Source organism: Scomber scombrus, chromosome 5 (genome assembly GCF_963691925.1).
Source record: "Scomber scombrus chromosome 5, fScoSco1.1, whole genome shotgun sequence".
Lineage (NCBI taxonomy): Eukaryota > Metazoa > Chordata > Actinopteri > Scombriformes > Scombridae > Scomber > Scomber scombrus.
This window is the reverse complement of record NC_084974.1, coordinates 12,809,509-12,827,212: the sequence shown is the minus strand read 5'-3', so window position 1 is coordinate 12,827,212 and position 17,704 is coordinate 12,809,509. Positions and strand designations below refer to the sequence as shown.

General features: G+C 40.0%; 2 protein-coding genes across 3 annotated transcripts in view; both read right to left on the bottom strand.

The window, feature by feature from the left end:
• Positions 1-2,308, bottom strand: part of kmt2a (lysine (K)-specific methyltransferase 2A) — a 41,740-nt gene extending 39,432 nt beyond the window's left edge. The window contains 2 exon segments of the mRNA XM_062418482.1: positions 1,978-2,259; positions 2,261-2,308. Coding sequence (XP_062274466.1) covers positions 1,978-2,259; positions 2,261-2,308 — 330 coding nt within the window.
• Positions 2,309-5,264: 2,956 nt separating this feature from the next.
• Positions 5,265-17,474, bottom strand: ube4a (ubiquitination factor E4A (UFD2 homolog, yeast)). Of its 2 annotated transcripts, none has more exons than XM_062419505.1 (20): positions 17,385-17,474; positions 14,903-15,072; positions 14,540-14,716; positions 13,114-13,226; positions 12,754-12,906; positions 12,428-12,587; positions 12,081-12,283; positions 11,808-11,999; positions 11,376-11,709; positions 11,101-11,227; positions 10,586-10,893; positions 10,276-10,408; positions 9,961-10,151; positions 9,614-9,714; positions 8,825-8,938; positions 8,478-8,652; positions 8,188-8,368; positions 7,815-7,962; positions 7,513-7,670; positions 5,265-7,338 (listed from the first exon to the last, which is right to left on the bottom strand). In XM_062419505.1, exons 2-20 carry the CDS (start codon positions 15,030-15,032, stop codon positions 7,203-7,205), a joined length of 3,234 nt encoding a protein of 1,077 aa, XP_062275489.1. In that variant the 5' UTR covers positions 15,033-15,072; positions 17,385-17,474; the 3' UTR covers positions 5,265-7,202. The 2 variants fall into 2 exon arrangements, with proteins under 2 accessions (XP_062275489.1, XP_062275488.1); XM_062419504.1 differs by lacking the exon at positions 17,385-17,474 and adding an exon at positions 15,926-16,100.
• Between the last annotated feature and the right edge of the window lie 230 nt (positions 17,475-17,704).

Sequence of the window (17,704 nt, the reverse complement as noted above, 5' to 3'; positions counted from 1 at the left end):
AATACTGCTAATGTAGTCATTACAATATGTCCCTACTGTGTACAAATTCAGACTAATAATGCATGCAAAAAACAATCAAATTCAGGATAAAAACATACATAAATATTTAACTAGTATGCATGTAAATACTGCTGTGCGTCAACCCTAATAAGCAAGTCTTGTCTAGAAGCACTGGAGCTGCTGGTAAACATCCCCACACAATGTTACTCCCACTGCAATGAACGCATGCTGCTCATCATGGAGAAGGAAGATGGTAGTTCGCTAAGACGAACACACCCCCACATCACACGGCCCGTCAAGAAGGGGCTCGTTGTTATTGTAGCCAGCCCTGCATGCGCACTGTCACTAGCATGCCTCCTTTTCTGGTAATAAAAAACCCATGTTGATATACTCTCAAACAGCAGCTATATAGCAAAAAAAAAAAAGATACGATTTTTCAGTGTGTTGCTGTGCATTGGAGCTCAAGCATTATAAAACCCCCCTGCATTATTTTTTTTTTTGGTACTAGCTACGCACTGGCTGTGCAGAGAAGGGGAAAACATGTCCACCTCCCATTTTCCTATGCATCAGCAATAGCAATGGCTAGCGTGGCGTAGTGCGTAGCATGGTAGCTGTCCTAGCTTTTAACACCAAACAGCACACAATTATTTTAGTTGTGTATATATACATATGTGTGTGAGCTCTTCCAACTTTAGCTTATATGCTTTACCCTGCTGCAAAGCGATGTGCAAGCCGGAGGGTAAACACAGCAAGCTCCTGTGCAAAAACCTGCAACTTTACCACCGCTTATGAGAGGATAGTAATGGTGTAGCTGTGAGCTAACCAAGCAGCTATGTGTTAGCCAAGCTTTGACACCTAACTGCAAACATAAATACTACTGATAGAAACCCGGAGGCAAGAAGTAAAAGTACATAATAAACAAGCTGAGCTCACCGTAGCTACTTATATTTAAAAAACACATTTGTAAAATAATCTCTGCTCCTTCAAGTTGTCTTGTTTTCAAACACATTTACATGCTATGTTGAAGCCCTCCCCTCCTCCTCCTCCAAAAAGCTATTGCACCCCGACGAAATACGATATAATTGTGTAATTATATATTTATATGTATATATATAATAAACAATATATGTCGGGTATACACATTATAACGCTAGTAGTTTCACTGTGTGTTAATGTGCATTAATTTAAAGGCGATATGAATGCTTCCCATCAAAAGCTAATGTCAAGTAGCTAACTAGTAAACCAGGCTTAGTTACACTTGTGCTTTTAGTCAATAAATGTGCAAGTAAATGTGTAATGTGTTGAGTAAGATTTATATTTAATGTAAAAGATTAAAAACTGAACACATCCCCTGCAAGTGTTTTGGTTAGGTTAGCAGGTAGATATTAGCACCAGATCATCCAAAACAGTGTGTGGATGTATGTAGCTTGTGTCTTCAGTCACTCACACACACACTCAAAAAGGTGAGGAAAACTTTGCAGGAGATCCACTGAAAGCAAACATCTAATAAAAGTTTTATGGTTAAAGTAAAATAATATAAAAGGTTAAAGTGTGTAGTTTAAGGCCACAGCAGCCAAAGTTAACAGAGCATCCTGGCAATGACAAGTTTTCTCTCTCTCTCACACACACACACACACACACACACACACACACACACACACACACACACACACACACACACACACACACACACACACACACACACACACACACACACACACACACAGCTTCACTTCACGGTAGGAAGACGAAGAAGAAGAAGAGAGAGAGAGAGAGAAGGGGGGAAAGATGGTCAATGTTTGGCCGCAGAGAGGAACCATTAGCTCGGGGAGGAAAAAAGCACCGACCCCCATCCTCCTCCTCCTCCTCTTCCTCCTCCTGCAGCTGTCTGCCCCGGTGCTCCTGAGGCTTCTCCTGCCCCTGCCCCCCCTCTTCTTCTCCTCCTCCTCCTCCTCCTGTGTGTTGTCCTGTGCTTACCTCCCCGCTGCTCGAGTCACTCCATTCCCCCAAAACATCCCGAAATTTCTGCAGGTTGCTCCCGATAGCCGAGGAGACCTGTAGTGCAGCATCAAACCCGGGTCCGAGCCCGGCTGCGTTGTGCTGCGGGGCTCCGGAGACGGTCCGCAGAGAGGCAGTGACCCGGACTCGGCCCGCTCTCCTCCCGGTACCGGAGTTGCTGCTCCCTCCGGGCCGAGCTGGGAACCGCCACCGACAGCTGTGCGCCATTTTACACTTCTCTCTCTCTGCCTGTCTGCCCCTGCGATCAGAGATACCTCGGTGGGCGGAACCCTAACCCAGCACTTCACATAAACAACCTCCAGCACAGCGCTGCACTCTCACTGGCCGACACGTCGTTATGCATGTTTCGGGGCGGATCTGGAGAAACCCCGACAATGCATTTTCTCAGCGGCCCCTATTCAGACTCTGCATGGCTTAATCCAAATCAGGTTCAGGGGCTTTGCCCGGGAAAGAGGCGTCGCACTTGAATCACAAGGAAGAGCAAGACTGTTTTAAGCTTCCACTGTGGTTTATTGAGCCAGGAAGCAGCACCCCCTAAATTTGATCTCAGCACCCCTAAAAAATAAATAAATAATGTTTGTATTATTTTTTTCCCTGTAAAAAACATCTGTATCTCTGAGATGAAATGCCTTATCTACCCCCAAATATTTTACACAGTGAAAAAATAAATGGCATATTCCTTAACATTGTCCTATAAGTACAGTACTTAACTAAACATATATTATTATTATTTATTTTTTTTTATTAAACATAAACAATACATACAAACACATCTGTTTATGCCAGGGAAGCAATCACATTAAGTATTTTTCAAAAATACAGCTAGTTTTCATTGCCTTTTTGTTTTTAATGTCCTTAATTGTGGTGCAATATTGATTTAGTTGTTGAGCAAAGTGTCCAAAGTTTGGCTTGGAGTCAGTCCATGTCTTCTTATGTATATGGAATTTACCCAGCAACAAAATCAACTGACAAGATAAACAGAACCTTTGTCTATCTCTTCATTTTCAAAGTGTAAAAGAACATCTCTATCTCTGAGATGAAATGCCTTACCAGTTTTTTCTCATAATAACATTTTGTACATGTACCCCCAAATATTTTACTGTATACACAGTGGAAAGAAATAAATGACATATTCCTTAACATTGTCCTGTAAGTACAGTACTTAACTAAACATATAATTATTATATTAATGTCCTTTCCATCCTCTGCCTGTATACAACTTTAATTATTTTGCGAGCCCATCTGTTAGAGATGGGACAAACAATTATGCTGCATGTTCAAATGGTTTTATTTTAACAGCTTTAAAGTACTTTGGATAGTTCTGTCATAATTATTGTGTTTCCCTTTAGGGTTCATTAACTTATCTCAGGGTCCTCTCTGTAGAAATATGTGATTGTTTATTCTGAACCATTGTTATTATTATTATACATTATAGTACACCAGTCTACTATGTATTCATATTTCTTGTTGCAATTTACGTTATCCAGTGAAATGTGTAAGTTAGCATGGAGTTTGAACACTTGCAGGTTATTGTATGTCAAATTAAACAAAAGGTCTGATCCTAGAATTGCCCCTGCCAGGAAGATAAGAAATCTTTTATAAACCGCAGCCAAACTAAGACAAACTATTATCAGCATACTGGGATACTTATCTGTATTAGATTATGTGTTAGGGGTGGGGGTCATAGCAATGCATTCTGCACCCAATGTTATCATACTCTGCTCCACTATTGAACTGAACAAGCTGTAGCGACAAGTTGCACATAAAAAGACACATATTCCACAGCAACTTTATAAATTTATGATCTATTTATTTGGTTTTAAACGTGCTTTACCTCGGTTTTAGTAAGAGAGCTCTTAATTGTTTTTGATTTATTTAATTGATGCTTTTTCTGTTTTCTGTGTCCTGGTTGGTAGTGCCTTGAGTACATCTTTATGTCTCTTAGGTTGACTTTGTTGTCTCTACTGTACATTTGTTTGTCTATTGTATAAATGGGAGGACATTATCTCATCTCACTGCAAAAACAAATTTACCTACGAGTATCAATAAAGTAACCCGAACCTGAACCTAAACTGCAGCCAAACTAAGACAAACTATTATCAGCATACTGTGATACTTATCTGTATTAGATTATGTGTTAGGATGGGGGTCATAGCAATGCATTCTGCACCCAATGTTATTATACTCTGCTCCACCACCTCCACTTCCAATTGAAGTTATTATTTCAGTAACACCTGCTGCACAAATAGAGCTGTGCAGATCAACTCCATGCCTATCAAACAGGAGCATGTAGCAGCTCCATCAGTACACCCGATTAGCCTCCACCTCTGAATACTCAAACACTCAATATTATGTGTTGTTTTTGAGTATAAAGGGGATTGAAAAAAGCAAAACAATAAATAAATTCATTTTTCTACGGTAGTATGATTTTTTTTTACCACATTCTGGCAATCTGAACAGTATAATCAGAGGCTTATTTTAAGTCAGTTTGATCAATAACCTTACAATGAATGACAAACTATAACAAGCTGAAAAAATGTACTTTTTTTCATCTTAATATATATATAGTTTTACTTGGATGTCACTCCAATGGAAACTTCTGTCTGTGCTTAAACCCAAATCCAATAACTCAGTTTGGACAAGTAAACAATTTGAATATGCAAAGGGTAAAGATGAAAACTACACCATCCATTACCAAATATGAAGCCTGTATAGCCTGGGGCAGTTTGTCAATACTGATGAACAAGAATAGCTCATTTTTTTAAAGAAATGTTTAAAAGTTTATGATGATAACTAGATGAAAAAGTTACAACCAGGAGCATCTTTATGCGCAATGAAGGGAACATTATACGGCCCCCAAACTAATCTGATATGGTCTTAAAGTCATGATTCTTCACAATTTCATTTAGTTGCTGAGATTGTCTTACATAAAAACATTGATCCTGTTCAAGATGACTCAGAATTTAAAAAAACAACCTCCAAATGAAGAAAGCTGCATACTACCCAAAGATATTTGAGACTGTTATTACTAAAAGAAGAGTAAAATATTAATGTAATTTAGATTTAATATTGATGTTAGCCCTGTGATTTAATATATAGCAATTATAAGTATCAGTTACTGTATTGGTTAAAGTATCTAAGTTTAGTGATCCATTTCAAATGACTAATATCATGTAGTGGTAAAGAAAACAGTCTTCCATCATATTCCTGATAAAAGAACATAACAGTGTCTTATATAACGCACATTAGTTTTATTTCTTAATCATACTGTACATCCAAAATAAACATTTTATTATGATAATTAAAACAAAAAAATATTGCATTATAATTTAACCCATGTAACCATCCAGGCGGTAGATATTCAACATACATTATGGGGGCATGCCAACACACAATCTGTCTCTCACATTTTGCCACTTAATACAACCACATTTGATTTTGAATTAAAACCTTTCAATTGAAAAAGCTACTCAAAAACAAGTCATCTTTCTCTTACCATCTTTTCTTTTATATTCTACCTGCAGCTCAAAGCAACAAACTCATAATAGCATCCCAAAAGTAGGAAATAAGTCAGATCCACATTCACTGACATGACTGCAAGGCTCGTGGTTTTAGGCACCGATTCTACTGATCAGCTGTTTGCCCACATGTTAATACACTACGCTTGCACACAACAAAAATTCCTTTCAAAATGCTAGACTGGGGTACATCAGTTAATCACATAAATGTTTATGACATAAAGGGGATTGATGCCTGTTATACACACTGCCAGTCAAAGATGACTGAACACCCTATATTTTGGCATTTTGTGGTTCAATCTCAAGTAACTTTAAAGTCTGACCATGGATGGTATAGATGCATGTCATGATTAGCTGAGTGTATGTGGATGTCTGAGTGACCTAAACATCAAACACTGAGAGCTACAGTGATAAAATACTTTCAGTGGTAGTTTCTTTGTAAGACACTTGTATTTCTCAGATGACATTCTCTAATGACTTGCCATTTCTGTTTCCAACCTTTCATTTATACTTCCACGTTCTAGTGTTCAAAGTAAGGCATTTTGGTAACTAAGTATATATAGTATTTTTTTTTTTTTACCTCTCTGCACTACTAAGAAGTGATAATAAGGCAACAATCTGCCACATTGGAGTATTATGGCCAATTTCAAATTTAACAACAAAATGTGAAGAAAAAATGTTTTTGGAAAGATTTCTTTTATTTGTTGTCCGAGGTGTCATTGCAACAATTAACTGTGAGCAGCTCCTGCACTTCCACTCTGGATTGCCATATGGGCGATGGTGTCCTTTCAACCTTTCATTTGATGATCTATTAATTAGTAAGCTCTCAGATCCTAACAAGATCTTTAATTGATGCTTAATTAAAGGCAGTTGCAGTTTTTTAAAAATCATCCTATTAAGCTTATAAAATATACAGACAGTTGCGCAGTGTGAGTTGTGCCATAGGAGAGCAGATCTATATATTTTCCAATAAATAAAAGCCACACACATTTTAATTCAGTTTTATCTATGCCTTACATTTAATTTCTAATTTTATTTACAATGAGCATGCTGCTTGAGTTTCAGCCAAAAGTGCTAAAATATAGGGTGCTCAAAAACATAAAAAGGCAGTGTATCATGTATTCTTATTATGGGTGAAGTTATGGTCAAATTATCAACAGTTTCATCTTTGTTCTGCCATCTGAGTTCCCAAAAATACTTACCTTGCAGTATAAAACCTTGTTAGCGCCAGCTGGTGAGTCACAAGTTCATATAGTACATTCAACAAGTCCTGTTGAACTGATACTTCTGGCCACAGTTCTGAATGTAATGAGAACTAACACAGTACACAGTATTCAGAGAGAGAGAGGAACCAGAGGTTGTGTCGCCCTACTAATGTTTACCATAGGGCATCATGGGAGTCAAACAGCTACTGTGTGTGTATTTTGAACTTGTCACCAGCCGGTGGGCTACAGTTTGTCTGGACTGTTGTCACAGAGATAATCCACTGAGCATGAGGGCTGCATGAAAGGCTAATGCAATGTTAGTCGGACCAGAGGAGTCAGAAGAAATCCACAGAGGCAAGCACACCATGGATTAGCTGAGAAGCAGAGAGGAGCACACTAGACGTGGGCCGGGAGAGAAAACGAGGGTGCAGTCATTGTTTATTACAGCGAGGGATCAAGGCTAGCCACTAGGTCCCAGCTGCAGCCTCTCCTGCTTATGCTTATCCAGCCACTGCAAGATCTGCTGTTTGAGTTCCTCATTTGGCCTGATCTGGTCCATGGTTAGAGGACTGCGGTTGAATGGGTCTGTCTGATCACTGCAAAAAAAAAAAAATCAATAAATGCTTATTAAATAGACTCCCGCACACCAGCTTTATACATAGACCACACAGCCCATAGCGACTAATCACGATTAGAACCATTTATGACCAATTTATGCCCCTTAGATATCATCTTTAGATTATTTCAGAGCTTTGTCGGGAGTAACTAACCTGAGGAGATGTCTGGCTATAGTTGAGCGGTCAACTGTGACATTGGAGGATGGGAGAAGAACAGGATCAAGCATCAGCGTGGACATAATGGGGTCTAAGAACTCGTCTGGGGCATCTGAATAGGTCTCCTCTTCCTGCTGCTGTCTGTCTGCATGGGACTGAAATAGAGACAAAATGACGTCCAACATTTGAATAATTCCCTGCTGCTTACATCACAGAGAACACTGCATAGATTCATAGGATTTGCAAAAACTTAACATGTATGCCAGGATTATCTCTGACAGATGTATGTCAAATAATACCTTTATTTTATCAGCAAGGAGTCCAAAACCCACAATCATGTCCCCAGGTTTGTTGATCTTCTTTAGTACCCTGACTGTCTGGGAGAAGAGTGTAGGAGAGTACGATCGTCCATCCTTTGGGACTGTGGCACAGAAATTCTCCTCATCTCTGCCAAACACAAAAGCAAACACTTTTTTAAATTGGGAAACCAAAAATAGTGTTTGTACCCAGCAGTTGCCACTGTATTTCTTTTCCGGAGAATATGGCATCGATAAAAGAACAAAAATAAGAGAAGAAATTGTCAACGCATACTTCACAATGTTTATTTTGCAGTTTCTATTTCCAATTCTATTATCTATTTTGGATGGAAAAGAAAGTGTTTTCAGAACATACCCCAGGTTCAGGTAGATGGTGCAGATGTCAGAAACAAGCTGCTGGGGCTTGAAGTCAAACTCACTGAAGTCCTTGACTTTAAGGGCGCCCATCTTAGGACCCACCAGGTGCTGCAGGAAGTAGTTCAGCATGGAGATGATCCTCTCAGCCAGGAAGGGGTGCACAAAGATCCCCTTGATCTCTGGAAATGAGGAAAATTGTTAAAGGGAAAAAAACAACAACATGAGGCTGGTAAAGACAAACATTAAATGGATTCATCAATATGAAGAGGAGCATCTCTCCTGCCTGACCTGAGGTGAGGAAGGACAGTGTGCCAATGGTCTCATTAGACATGATATTGTGGAAGCGGCCCAGCTGTCCAAACATCTGCAGGCTTGACTCCTTCTCTCTTCGGGCATCAGGGGCCAGGCCATCCCACTCCCCTCGATCCCGCTCCAGCTGCAGAACCTTGATTTTACTCAGGTACTGCAAGAAAAATAAGACACACATATGAATTTTATTTTTCTAAACTGGGCTTAGGAAAAATGACGAATCTTACACACAAACTATAATTATACATTAATTATTAGTTTTATGGCTTTAAATTAAATGAAATTCATAATTTTACTATTGTGAACAAAATGTATCATAGTCTCACTTGAATAGCTTCATCCAGCAAGTAGATGGCATCGTTCATCAGTAAGTTGAGGAACCTGAGGAACAGAGGGGGGTTCATGGCCTCCAGATTGACAGATGCGTAGTCCGCCAAATGCTGAAACAGAGAAGTGCAATGAAGTGAAAAGCATATTGAGATCAATCTGCTTAATTAAACTAGTCTCCCAATATATCACACACAAAATCACTTTGAAGTAAACTATGTATACCTATAGTGCCCCCATTCATTCACATTCAGTCTTATACTATATATAAGAAAACATCCTGCACAGTTTATTAGTGAATTGAAGGCTGATGAGGCTAAATCCCAATGATTATTTACTCCTTCTCTTCTCCTCCACTTTTCCCCACTACCACTCAACTTTAACCAGAAAATAACAGATGAGACAGGGTGACAGAGTGAGGGAACATTTTCTACTCTGTCACTAAAAATCAATGTCAGTTGTTGATGAAGTTGCCCAATCATAAACTCAAGAATACACTTCATAGCCGAGCAAGATTTTTATGTACAACCTAAAGAAAATATTAACACCATATTTATATTTTTCTTCCTCATGCAGGAACTCATCTAATACCAACATCATTGTAAAGTAGTTCAACAGTATGTAGTCTGAACACACATTTATTGACTTCTTATTATGCTTACAGTAGAGAGAGATGTTTAGGTTAGAATATTCTTTGTGAAAGGGGCTGAAGGATTTTGTTTCTAGCTACTGATCAAACACAGTTTACCACAGGATGAAGAACGCCAAAGATACTAATTTCTTAATACCTTGATACTCTCTCTATAGTTTTCTTTGCCCCACATGTACTTAAGGATGGGATACATGGGTCTCCTGTAGTTGAACTTCTGTTCAAACTGATGAGGATCACCTGAAGAAAAACAAGAGGAAAACTAAACAAAGTCAAATATTTTTCACTGCTACTGCTGTTTTCACTTCTTCCAGCTTCTCCCCTTATCTTGATCTCCATAATACACACAGGTGCACACACAGTCCAGAATCTTAACAGTTTCACTTGACTCAAAAAATAAATACTTGTAACGTTAATACAAAGGTCTGTAAAATCCTTCTCACATTCCAATTCAAAACTTAAAAGGATTACAAGTATGTGCTTCACCTGTAAATTCAATGTCTACAAACACAGTGATGAGGGCCTCGGCCAGCTGAGGTGCGTGTCTGTAGGTACAGAAGACTCTCTCTCGCTGGAACACGATTGGCTGAGCAGCACCGGGAGCCACAGGCTCCATGTGGGGCATCACTGCTTCTAAGACCTCTGCCAACTTTGCTCTTAAATGTGGGTTCTTCATCCTGTTGGGGCCGCAGGAAATGAGGGATTGGAGCAATGCACTATTGAAGCCCTATTGGAATCACAATTTCTTCCTTTCAGTTCACATGACACAAGATTACAATCATGCCAGATTAAATCATGTACCTCTCTACGTTACCCATGAAGACAGTGATAAAGCTAAGAATCTGCTCCAGATTTTCAGAGGAAGTCTCCAAAACATCATCAGCAAACCGACGCAGGAAGATGAAAAAATCTCCCAAATTCTCTGCAAAGAACTCTGAAAAAAACACACACACACACATATACAAAGATGCATTTAACTCATGGCTTTGATGTTGAGAAATATTCGAATTGAAAAATGACTACCTTACATTACATGCAGTAATTTTGCATAGGCTCAAATTTAAGTTTTCTATTTCACTGTATTTGTAAAGAAGTGGAAAATGTGACCTACCTGGTACATAGCAGAGCATAGCACTCTGTAAGGAAGGCAGGGGAAAACTGAGTGCTACATGTTCAGGCCCCTGGTTTCCCATACCAAGCTGAACCAGCAGAGCAGCAGTGGAAGCTTGGAGGTTAAGGCAGCATTGCAGCATGGCAGGCTGCGTGGTGGCAGCTTTGGTTGACAGATAAACAATCATCAGACGCTCAAACTGCTCCAAGAGCTGCTCTGACATTGGGTTGCCTGTGCGCTGGGCCTCCTGCCATGTCACCTGGAGCCGGTGGAGAGACTGGTTCATCTTCACCATCTGCTCATGGAGTCTGCACGTGAACATTATGCATACGCACCAGACACAAACAGAACAAGACACGCAGGTTAATGCTGACATATGGCGCAAACATGAGGAACATACACTATACTGCATTGTAGTGCGAACTATAGAGCTATAAAGGCTTTATTTGAGGAAACTAGCAGTACTCTTTTAAACTTCTATATGGAAGATAAGTTGTTTGATTGATTATGTGTACCTGTGGAAGCCGAGATGCAGGGTGAGTTGTGTGAGGATGAGGTTTTCGGTCAGCAGGCTGTAGGACTGTGCAGACTCCACCGGCTGCTGAGGGGGCGCAGGGATGAGACAGGTTTCCTTGTCGAGTCCTGGTGCACGATAAAGGTGATCAATCAGTCATGAAATTTAATGTCCAGTCTTGGAAAATATTATTGAAAGCTGTAGAATCACTATAAACCAACTTTAAAAAAGCAAAACAAATCCCAGAGCTGCCACAATAATACTGTTTATATTAACCTCTTGCATGCACATTGCGATTGCGCCTCTCTTCTTCACTCAGCTCTTTGAGTGCGCAGTAGGAAGGATTGAAGGTGAGCAGCTTGGGCGAACGTGGCCTGCAGAAGGGCTGGCACAGCTTGAGCAGTGCCGCACCCAAATTTAAGAAGAATGCATCTGAGGCGTACATCTGGAAGAAGATCTCAGGCATCTGATTGGCCCATATCTTGGCTCGGCCAGCGTTAGCCTGCAGACAGCTGCCCAACCATGAGAGCAGCAGGTGGCGTGTCTCTCCGGACCGCTGGAGCAAGTTTTTCAAGATCTGATGCAGCTTGTCATGAAACTGTCCCATGAACTGCAACACAAGGAATTACAGATCATTAGTCCTCTTGCATTAGTTTGATAATCAGTGTGACCTCACTCACAACCTTAAATTAATCAGAATCTACTCACCTGGTGGATGTTTGCCTCCTGGACCTTCGTCTCCTGAGCACTGGAGCGAGAGGGGTTCAGGAAGTAGCCATGTCCCTCCACCACACCGGGAGTTTTCAACAAGCAAGAGATACTCAACACGGTCCCTAAAAGGCTCTTCTGGTACTGCAAACCGTTAGCTGGATCTTTGGGCTGAATGTGTTCCACCAACACCTAGAAAAACCAAAACTGTTGTTGTCAGTAGATACTTTATGATCACATTATCAAATAAAATGTCTCTGTGTGCCTCCTGACCTTAGCAATGTCTTTATTGTGGCTAAAATAGAGGAGAACATCTAGGTAGGAGTAGAGGAGAGGTTGGCACAGATCCAAATCTTTGACACGCCCCTGGAAGATGTCAAACATTGGTACTATCACCTCCTCAAAGGTACGGACCTCCTGGTCAGAGAACAGACCAGCAATGACCTCCTCTAGAAACTCAATCACCTCCTCTGGCTCTGAAATGCAGAGAATGAGGAGAAAATTAGAGAACATTTGCCTGCACTTATTTTGTGTCTGCACAAAACAAGTGCAGACAAACATAGTATGAGAGAAAAAAGAAAGCATGAGAAAGAAAAGATTTGGCTCGATGGGAAACCTACGTGCTCCACTGAAAGCTTCCAGCAGCAGGTCCAGAAGCTGTTCATAGACATTCTGGCTGATGTAGATCTCTGGCGTGAGCAGTACTGTCTGTGTGTTTGAAACTGTCAGGTTCTTACAGCGAACAGCAAATGACAGTAACTTCTCTGGTACCTTTGTCACCTAGTGTACAGACAGTCAAGAGGTCACTGAATTATAGACGAGCATTGGGTCATTTTTACAGTCCAACGACTAAGAATAGACTATAACTTAGGGCAATCTCTGAAAACCCTTTTAGAAAATAGTTTTCTTCAATTACAGTCATGTAGAGAAAAAAAACAACTGGCACCTCTTCCTTTGCCCTCTGGTAACAGGCAAAAAGGTAAGGAATGGCACGTTTCTCTCCAGCATCACGGTCAGCAGACAGGTTCACAGCGCTGCATGACGTCATGTAGATGAGGTTGTTTCCTGGCTCTAACAGCAGCAGACGGTTAAAAAGCGCCTGAATATAAAAAATGAGATAGATAGAACCCAGTCAGTGTAAAACATCCTGCACATCAGCTTGCTAACCTTCTTGTGCCTAAAGGGAGCCCTTGGCATTGCTAACAAGTTGCATTTCTTTGCTGATTGCACAAAATATTTAGTGCTTTGTTGAGAGGAAAGAAGACAGAAGAAAGGAGCGCTGACATAAAAAGTGAACATATCAGACCTGCTCTATGTTGTCCATGTCCAGCCAGTCCTGTCCATCCAGATCTGCAGCCATCTCCTCCAGGTACACACAGCGAGGAGGGATCCCATTACCTCCTCTCAGACTTGGGTCACCTAGGTAAGAGAACAGGACCAGGGTGCATTAAATAAAGTGAGTTTATATAATATTACATATAACAAGGTAAAACCAAACCATGAACACTGGATTAATTGTACTTGAGTTCAGTATTTGAATAAATACACCAGGGGAATAAATGCACAGCAAATATTTGCTCTGATTTATTTCAGAATGAGGTGGCAGGGGGATTCATTTAGGGACTGTGTAAATAGAGGAGGGGGGAGGGGGGTCTTATTGACTGCATTTCCTGTAAATGATGACTCATCCTTAAGCAGTCTTGTGGGTGGCGAAACCAAGCACAGAAGTATTTGTAAGGGCGATGAATCATCTGTTACTGACGGGAAACTTTAAATTTGACATTCAAGATGGCGACCATCATCAAACAAAACCACAGAGCAACAGAACAGAATCTGCAGCTATTTACAACACACTCGGTTACATCATCAGGCACTTTGCTGTATATCCAATGGCCCATTCAGCTTCCTGAGGAACTGACATGGATTATCTGACCTGTCTCAACACCCACCTGTCACACCGGTCATCTTTGAAAGGGTTGTGACTATTTTACTGTGAACCTTTGGCTACAATAACCTCATCTGTAAAATTGGTGATAAAATAGAAAAGCCTTGTTTAGCAGTGCACATGGAATTATTATTATTATTATTGTTTTCATCATGATCGTCAACTATTTGCAGTTGTCCTTCAACATTTGGATGTTTATGAAGCAGAAAGCGGACTTACGGAGTCAGGCTTTGGTTAGTCATTGACCAAAACACATGACAGTGTGACACAATTAGACAGCTACAGCAAATGTATGTTAAAAATAAAAAAACAGCTTGCCCTCTACATTGTTGGTAATGATGTACTGTGTGGGGTTTTTTTGTAGTATGGGGTCAACTTATATCCTCATTCAGATACCATCTGGATGGGGTTAAGAGTTGAATGCTGTCTGGTGTCTCTGGTGGTGGAAATTAACTTAATGATACTAACATTTAAATGTGATATAACCAACTCCCACTAAAAAGAGAAATGAGGCAGGAAAGAGAAACAAAAAGAGTATACGTCTGGACAAGAGAGAGAGGAAGTGTGCATGTGGATAAGAGGAGAGAAGTTAAACTGAAACTTGAAATTATTCAATGTGATCAGTCTAAATGTTTAAAACTAAAACTGCAGACTGGAGTCTCTGTTAATAATGATCAGTGGCAGCTGTCTTATCTGTGTGGATCCAACACATATTCAATAGACCTGCATCCTACACACCTCTGTTACATAAAAGCGTTGCACATTATCAAGGTTTCCTTTTACTTACTGTTGTCCAGGGTGATGAGAAATATACGCTGGATCATGTGGTTGACATTGAGCTGTTCACAGAGCTCCTGGCGTGATCGAAAGGAGCGGCTGATCTCTGCCACGGAGTCGTCATTGTCATCAACGCTGTCTGACACAGAGTTTTCTGACTCTGACTGGCTCTCTCCTGAGTCCTCCACTGCAATACAAGATGCAGAAAGTAAATATGAAACCATGCGGATAAGTTCTGCCAGATTTGAGTATGACATATAATAACTAGAAATAAAAGATTTGATTCTTTTGAGTCTGAACTGCAGTCAATCCACACAAGTGTTGGCTATAGTTGTTATTAGAGGACGGCTGCAGCTCTGACTTCAGCACTCACGTGGTGGTTCAGCAGACACTTGTGCAGGTTTCTGGCCTGATGCGAACTGTTTGGCATCAGCCAGCGAGCCGAAGAGCGCAGCGAAGGGGTTGCAAGAGATGTTCTGGTTGTTGTTGCCCTGGTCAGTCATCTCACTGGGGCTCAACACTCACTCCATCCAAGATCCCAGCCTTAAACAGCGACGAGGACACGACAAACACACAACGATGGAACAAAACACAATTTAAGAGTAACCAAGTAAGGGATTAGTGAGCGTATATGGTATGTTTTCACACGTTAAATGATTGTCAGAATATTATCATGACCTAACTCTTTTGATATAATACAATGCAGAGCTGCCCTCCTTGCACCTGGTATCATGACTTCATTCATATTATGGTAAATGTCTGTCTCTGAGCCACCACACACCAAATTAAGTTCCTACTTTATATCAAACTATGCCACACAGTAATACATGTAATTATCTTCTTTATGGGGAGTTGTTTAAAGCCGATATTTTATGGAGAAGGTACTTTAAGGGTCAGTTGGCCATCTATCTCTTCTTCTTTGGAGTTTTACAGCAGCTGTCATCCTTGATGCTACATTACTGCCTCCTTCTGTGTTTAATTCCCCTAATTGCCCTCTTGGTCTTTCAGTCATTTAATGAGTCCAGTTCTCCTTAAAAATCATAACACTCATATTCTCCGCTCACCACTACCTCATCACTCTAGTCCAAATTTTAGTCCTTTTCTCTGAAATCCTGCAAGCACTTCCTTTCTTTTTATCTCATATACACCCTGCATTTTATAAAGGCATGCTCTACTTTCGTCCCAATAATATGAAGTGTGCTGTTTAGATTACGGCGTCCAATTTTTAGTCTGCTGATTATTTAATACTGTTTCAGCTCTCTTAATTCTAACTTTGATATTTCCCTTTTTGTTTAGTCAGCTTGTCTACTTTCTTGTTTCCCAGTACATACATGAATGTGACCTTTTAGCCCTAGTTGAACTATTCTTTAGTAACACTTTAATAGAGCATTTGTACCTGATTTAAAGGATGGGTTCACAGTTTTTCAAGTCTGTCTTAGAACAACAGTCAGGAGCCCAAATGAACATTGAAATTGAAAAACTCAGTTTTTTCTTGCTGTAATCCTTGCTCCTGTTCATACTGGACGTTTGAGGATCCTTTCATAATGTATTTACAATGTAAGTGATGGAGGTCAAAATCCACAGTCCTCCTTCTGTGAAGAAATGCATTTAAAAGTTTATCTGAAGCACACATGAAGCTTCAAATGAGTCGAATCAAGTAGATATCTTTCAATGTTAAAGTCTTTTAAAGCCAAAGTCCCTCTTTTTGTTCCTATACTGCAGCTCAACAGGGAAACACAATGAGGTAATTTGATGCTAAACAGACAGTAAACATGGAAGATATAATCAGATATATCCACTTGATATGACTAACTCAGACTATCTTGAACCTAATCTAATTATTTATTTATTTAACTTGGAACTCTTGCACTTTATCCTTTATAAAAAACTTGGTTGTATACTTGTACTTGTATTATTGTACTTTTACTCTCTTACTTAAGCCACTGGTTCTTATGGGTGAGCCATATTGTGCACAGTAGTCTCAACTTTTTTTTTTTTAATTCTTCTTTATTCTTTTATAAATCGGTTCCAGCACAAGTCACTTTTAATCTATGTGCATTAATTCTTATTAGGTTTTAGTGCAATATCTGATGGATAATCTAGAAACCACAGTAATGTCGTATTTAAATTTAATGTGATTGTAGCCACTATACACTGTTGTCCAATACAAATTTCCTCCTTGAGGACAATAAAGTTTATTCTGATTCTGACTGCTGAAGCCTCAAAAAAGCTTCAAATATATAAATATATACTTTCACTGCAGCTCAACAGGGAAACACAATAAGGTAATTTGATGCTAAACACACAGTAAATGTGGAAGATATGAACAGATAGATCCACTTGATATGACTAACTCAGACTGCTGAAGCCTCAAAAAAGCTTCAATTAAACTCCTAAATGCACTATTTTTAATGACTGAAATTGGCCCCCTGATCATTTACATTGAAAGCACATTGGAAGTGGACCTTTTAATGTCTAGTATGAACAAGAGGAATGATTACAGCAAAGGAAAACCCCTCTCTCAGTGTTAAATAAGACACCTGACTGCTGGTTTCAGACATACTGGAGAGAAATGTGTCTTTAACCCTTTCAAAAACTGCTGCTGTGGTCTCATCGTTACAATATGTTTCACCACCTCATGGAGCAGTCTTCATTTGACCAGTGTAATGTCACCTGTTAGTCTATCAGCAGGTTGAGGCCGCAGTGTTATCTAGCAGCAGCACTGGGCTAGTTAGCATGTTAGCTCAGCATGTCAGACCGGCTCTATTCCCACTCTCTATCCCACTAACTCTTATCAAAATGTCTACATTCCTAGTCCGAGTCATGAATACAAAGGATAAAAGGTGCTGCCGTACCTGTTAGATGAGATGAAGTGGGGGGAGGGGGGTTAATGTATGTTTTGGATTAAGAAATCTCTTCTAGGAAACCAGCTCGGTAAATAAAAATGTAGACGTCATCACGATGCGACGTAGAGCATTGAGTGGTTCAGTCACAGCTCACAACAGGCAACATGGAGATATACATAGACCATATGGCAGGTAGAGGATGGAGAGGAATAATAATATCAGAGGGCGATTTTAGACCCTTTTTAGAGGTGCTCAAGTACCCCTAAATTTGATCTCAGCACCCCTAAAGATAAATACATTATCATTGTATTTTTCCCCCTAAAAATTCA

Excerpts from the sequence above, each read along its gene's own strand:
- ube4a (XM_062419505.1), bottom strand. The coding sequence starts at position 15,032 with ATGACTGACCAGGGCAACAACAACCAGAACATCTCTTGCAACCCCTTC. Across the intron at positions 11,710-11,807 it reads AGGAGGCAAACATCCACCAG|TTCATGGGACAGTTTCATGA; the intron begins GTGAGTAGATTC and ends CTTGTGTTGCAG. Across the intron at positions 7,339-7,512 it reads ATAGCCAGACATCTCCTCAG|TGATCAGACAGACCCATTCA; the intron begins GTTAGTTACTCC and ends TTTTTTTTGCAG.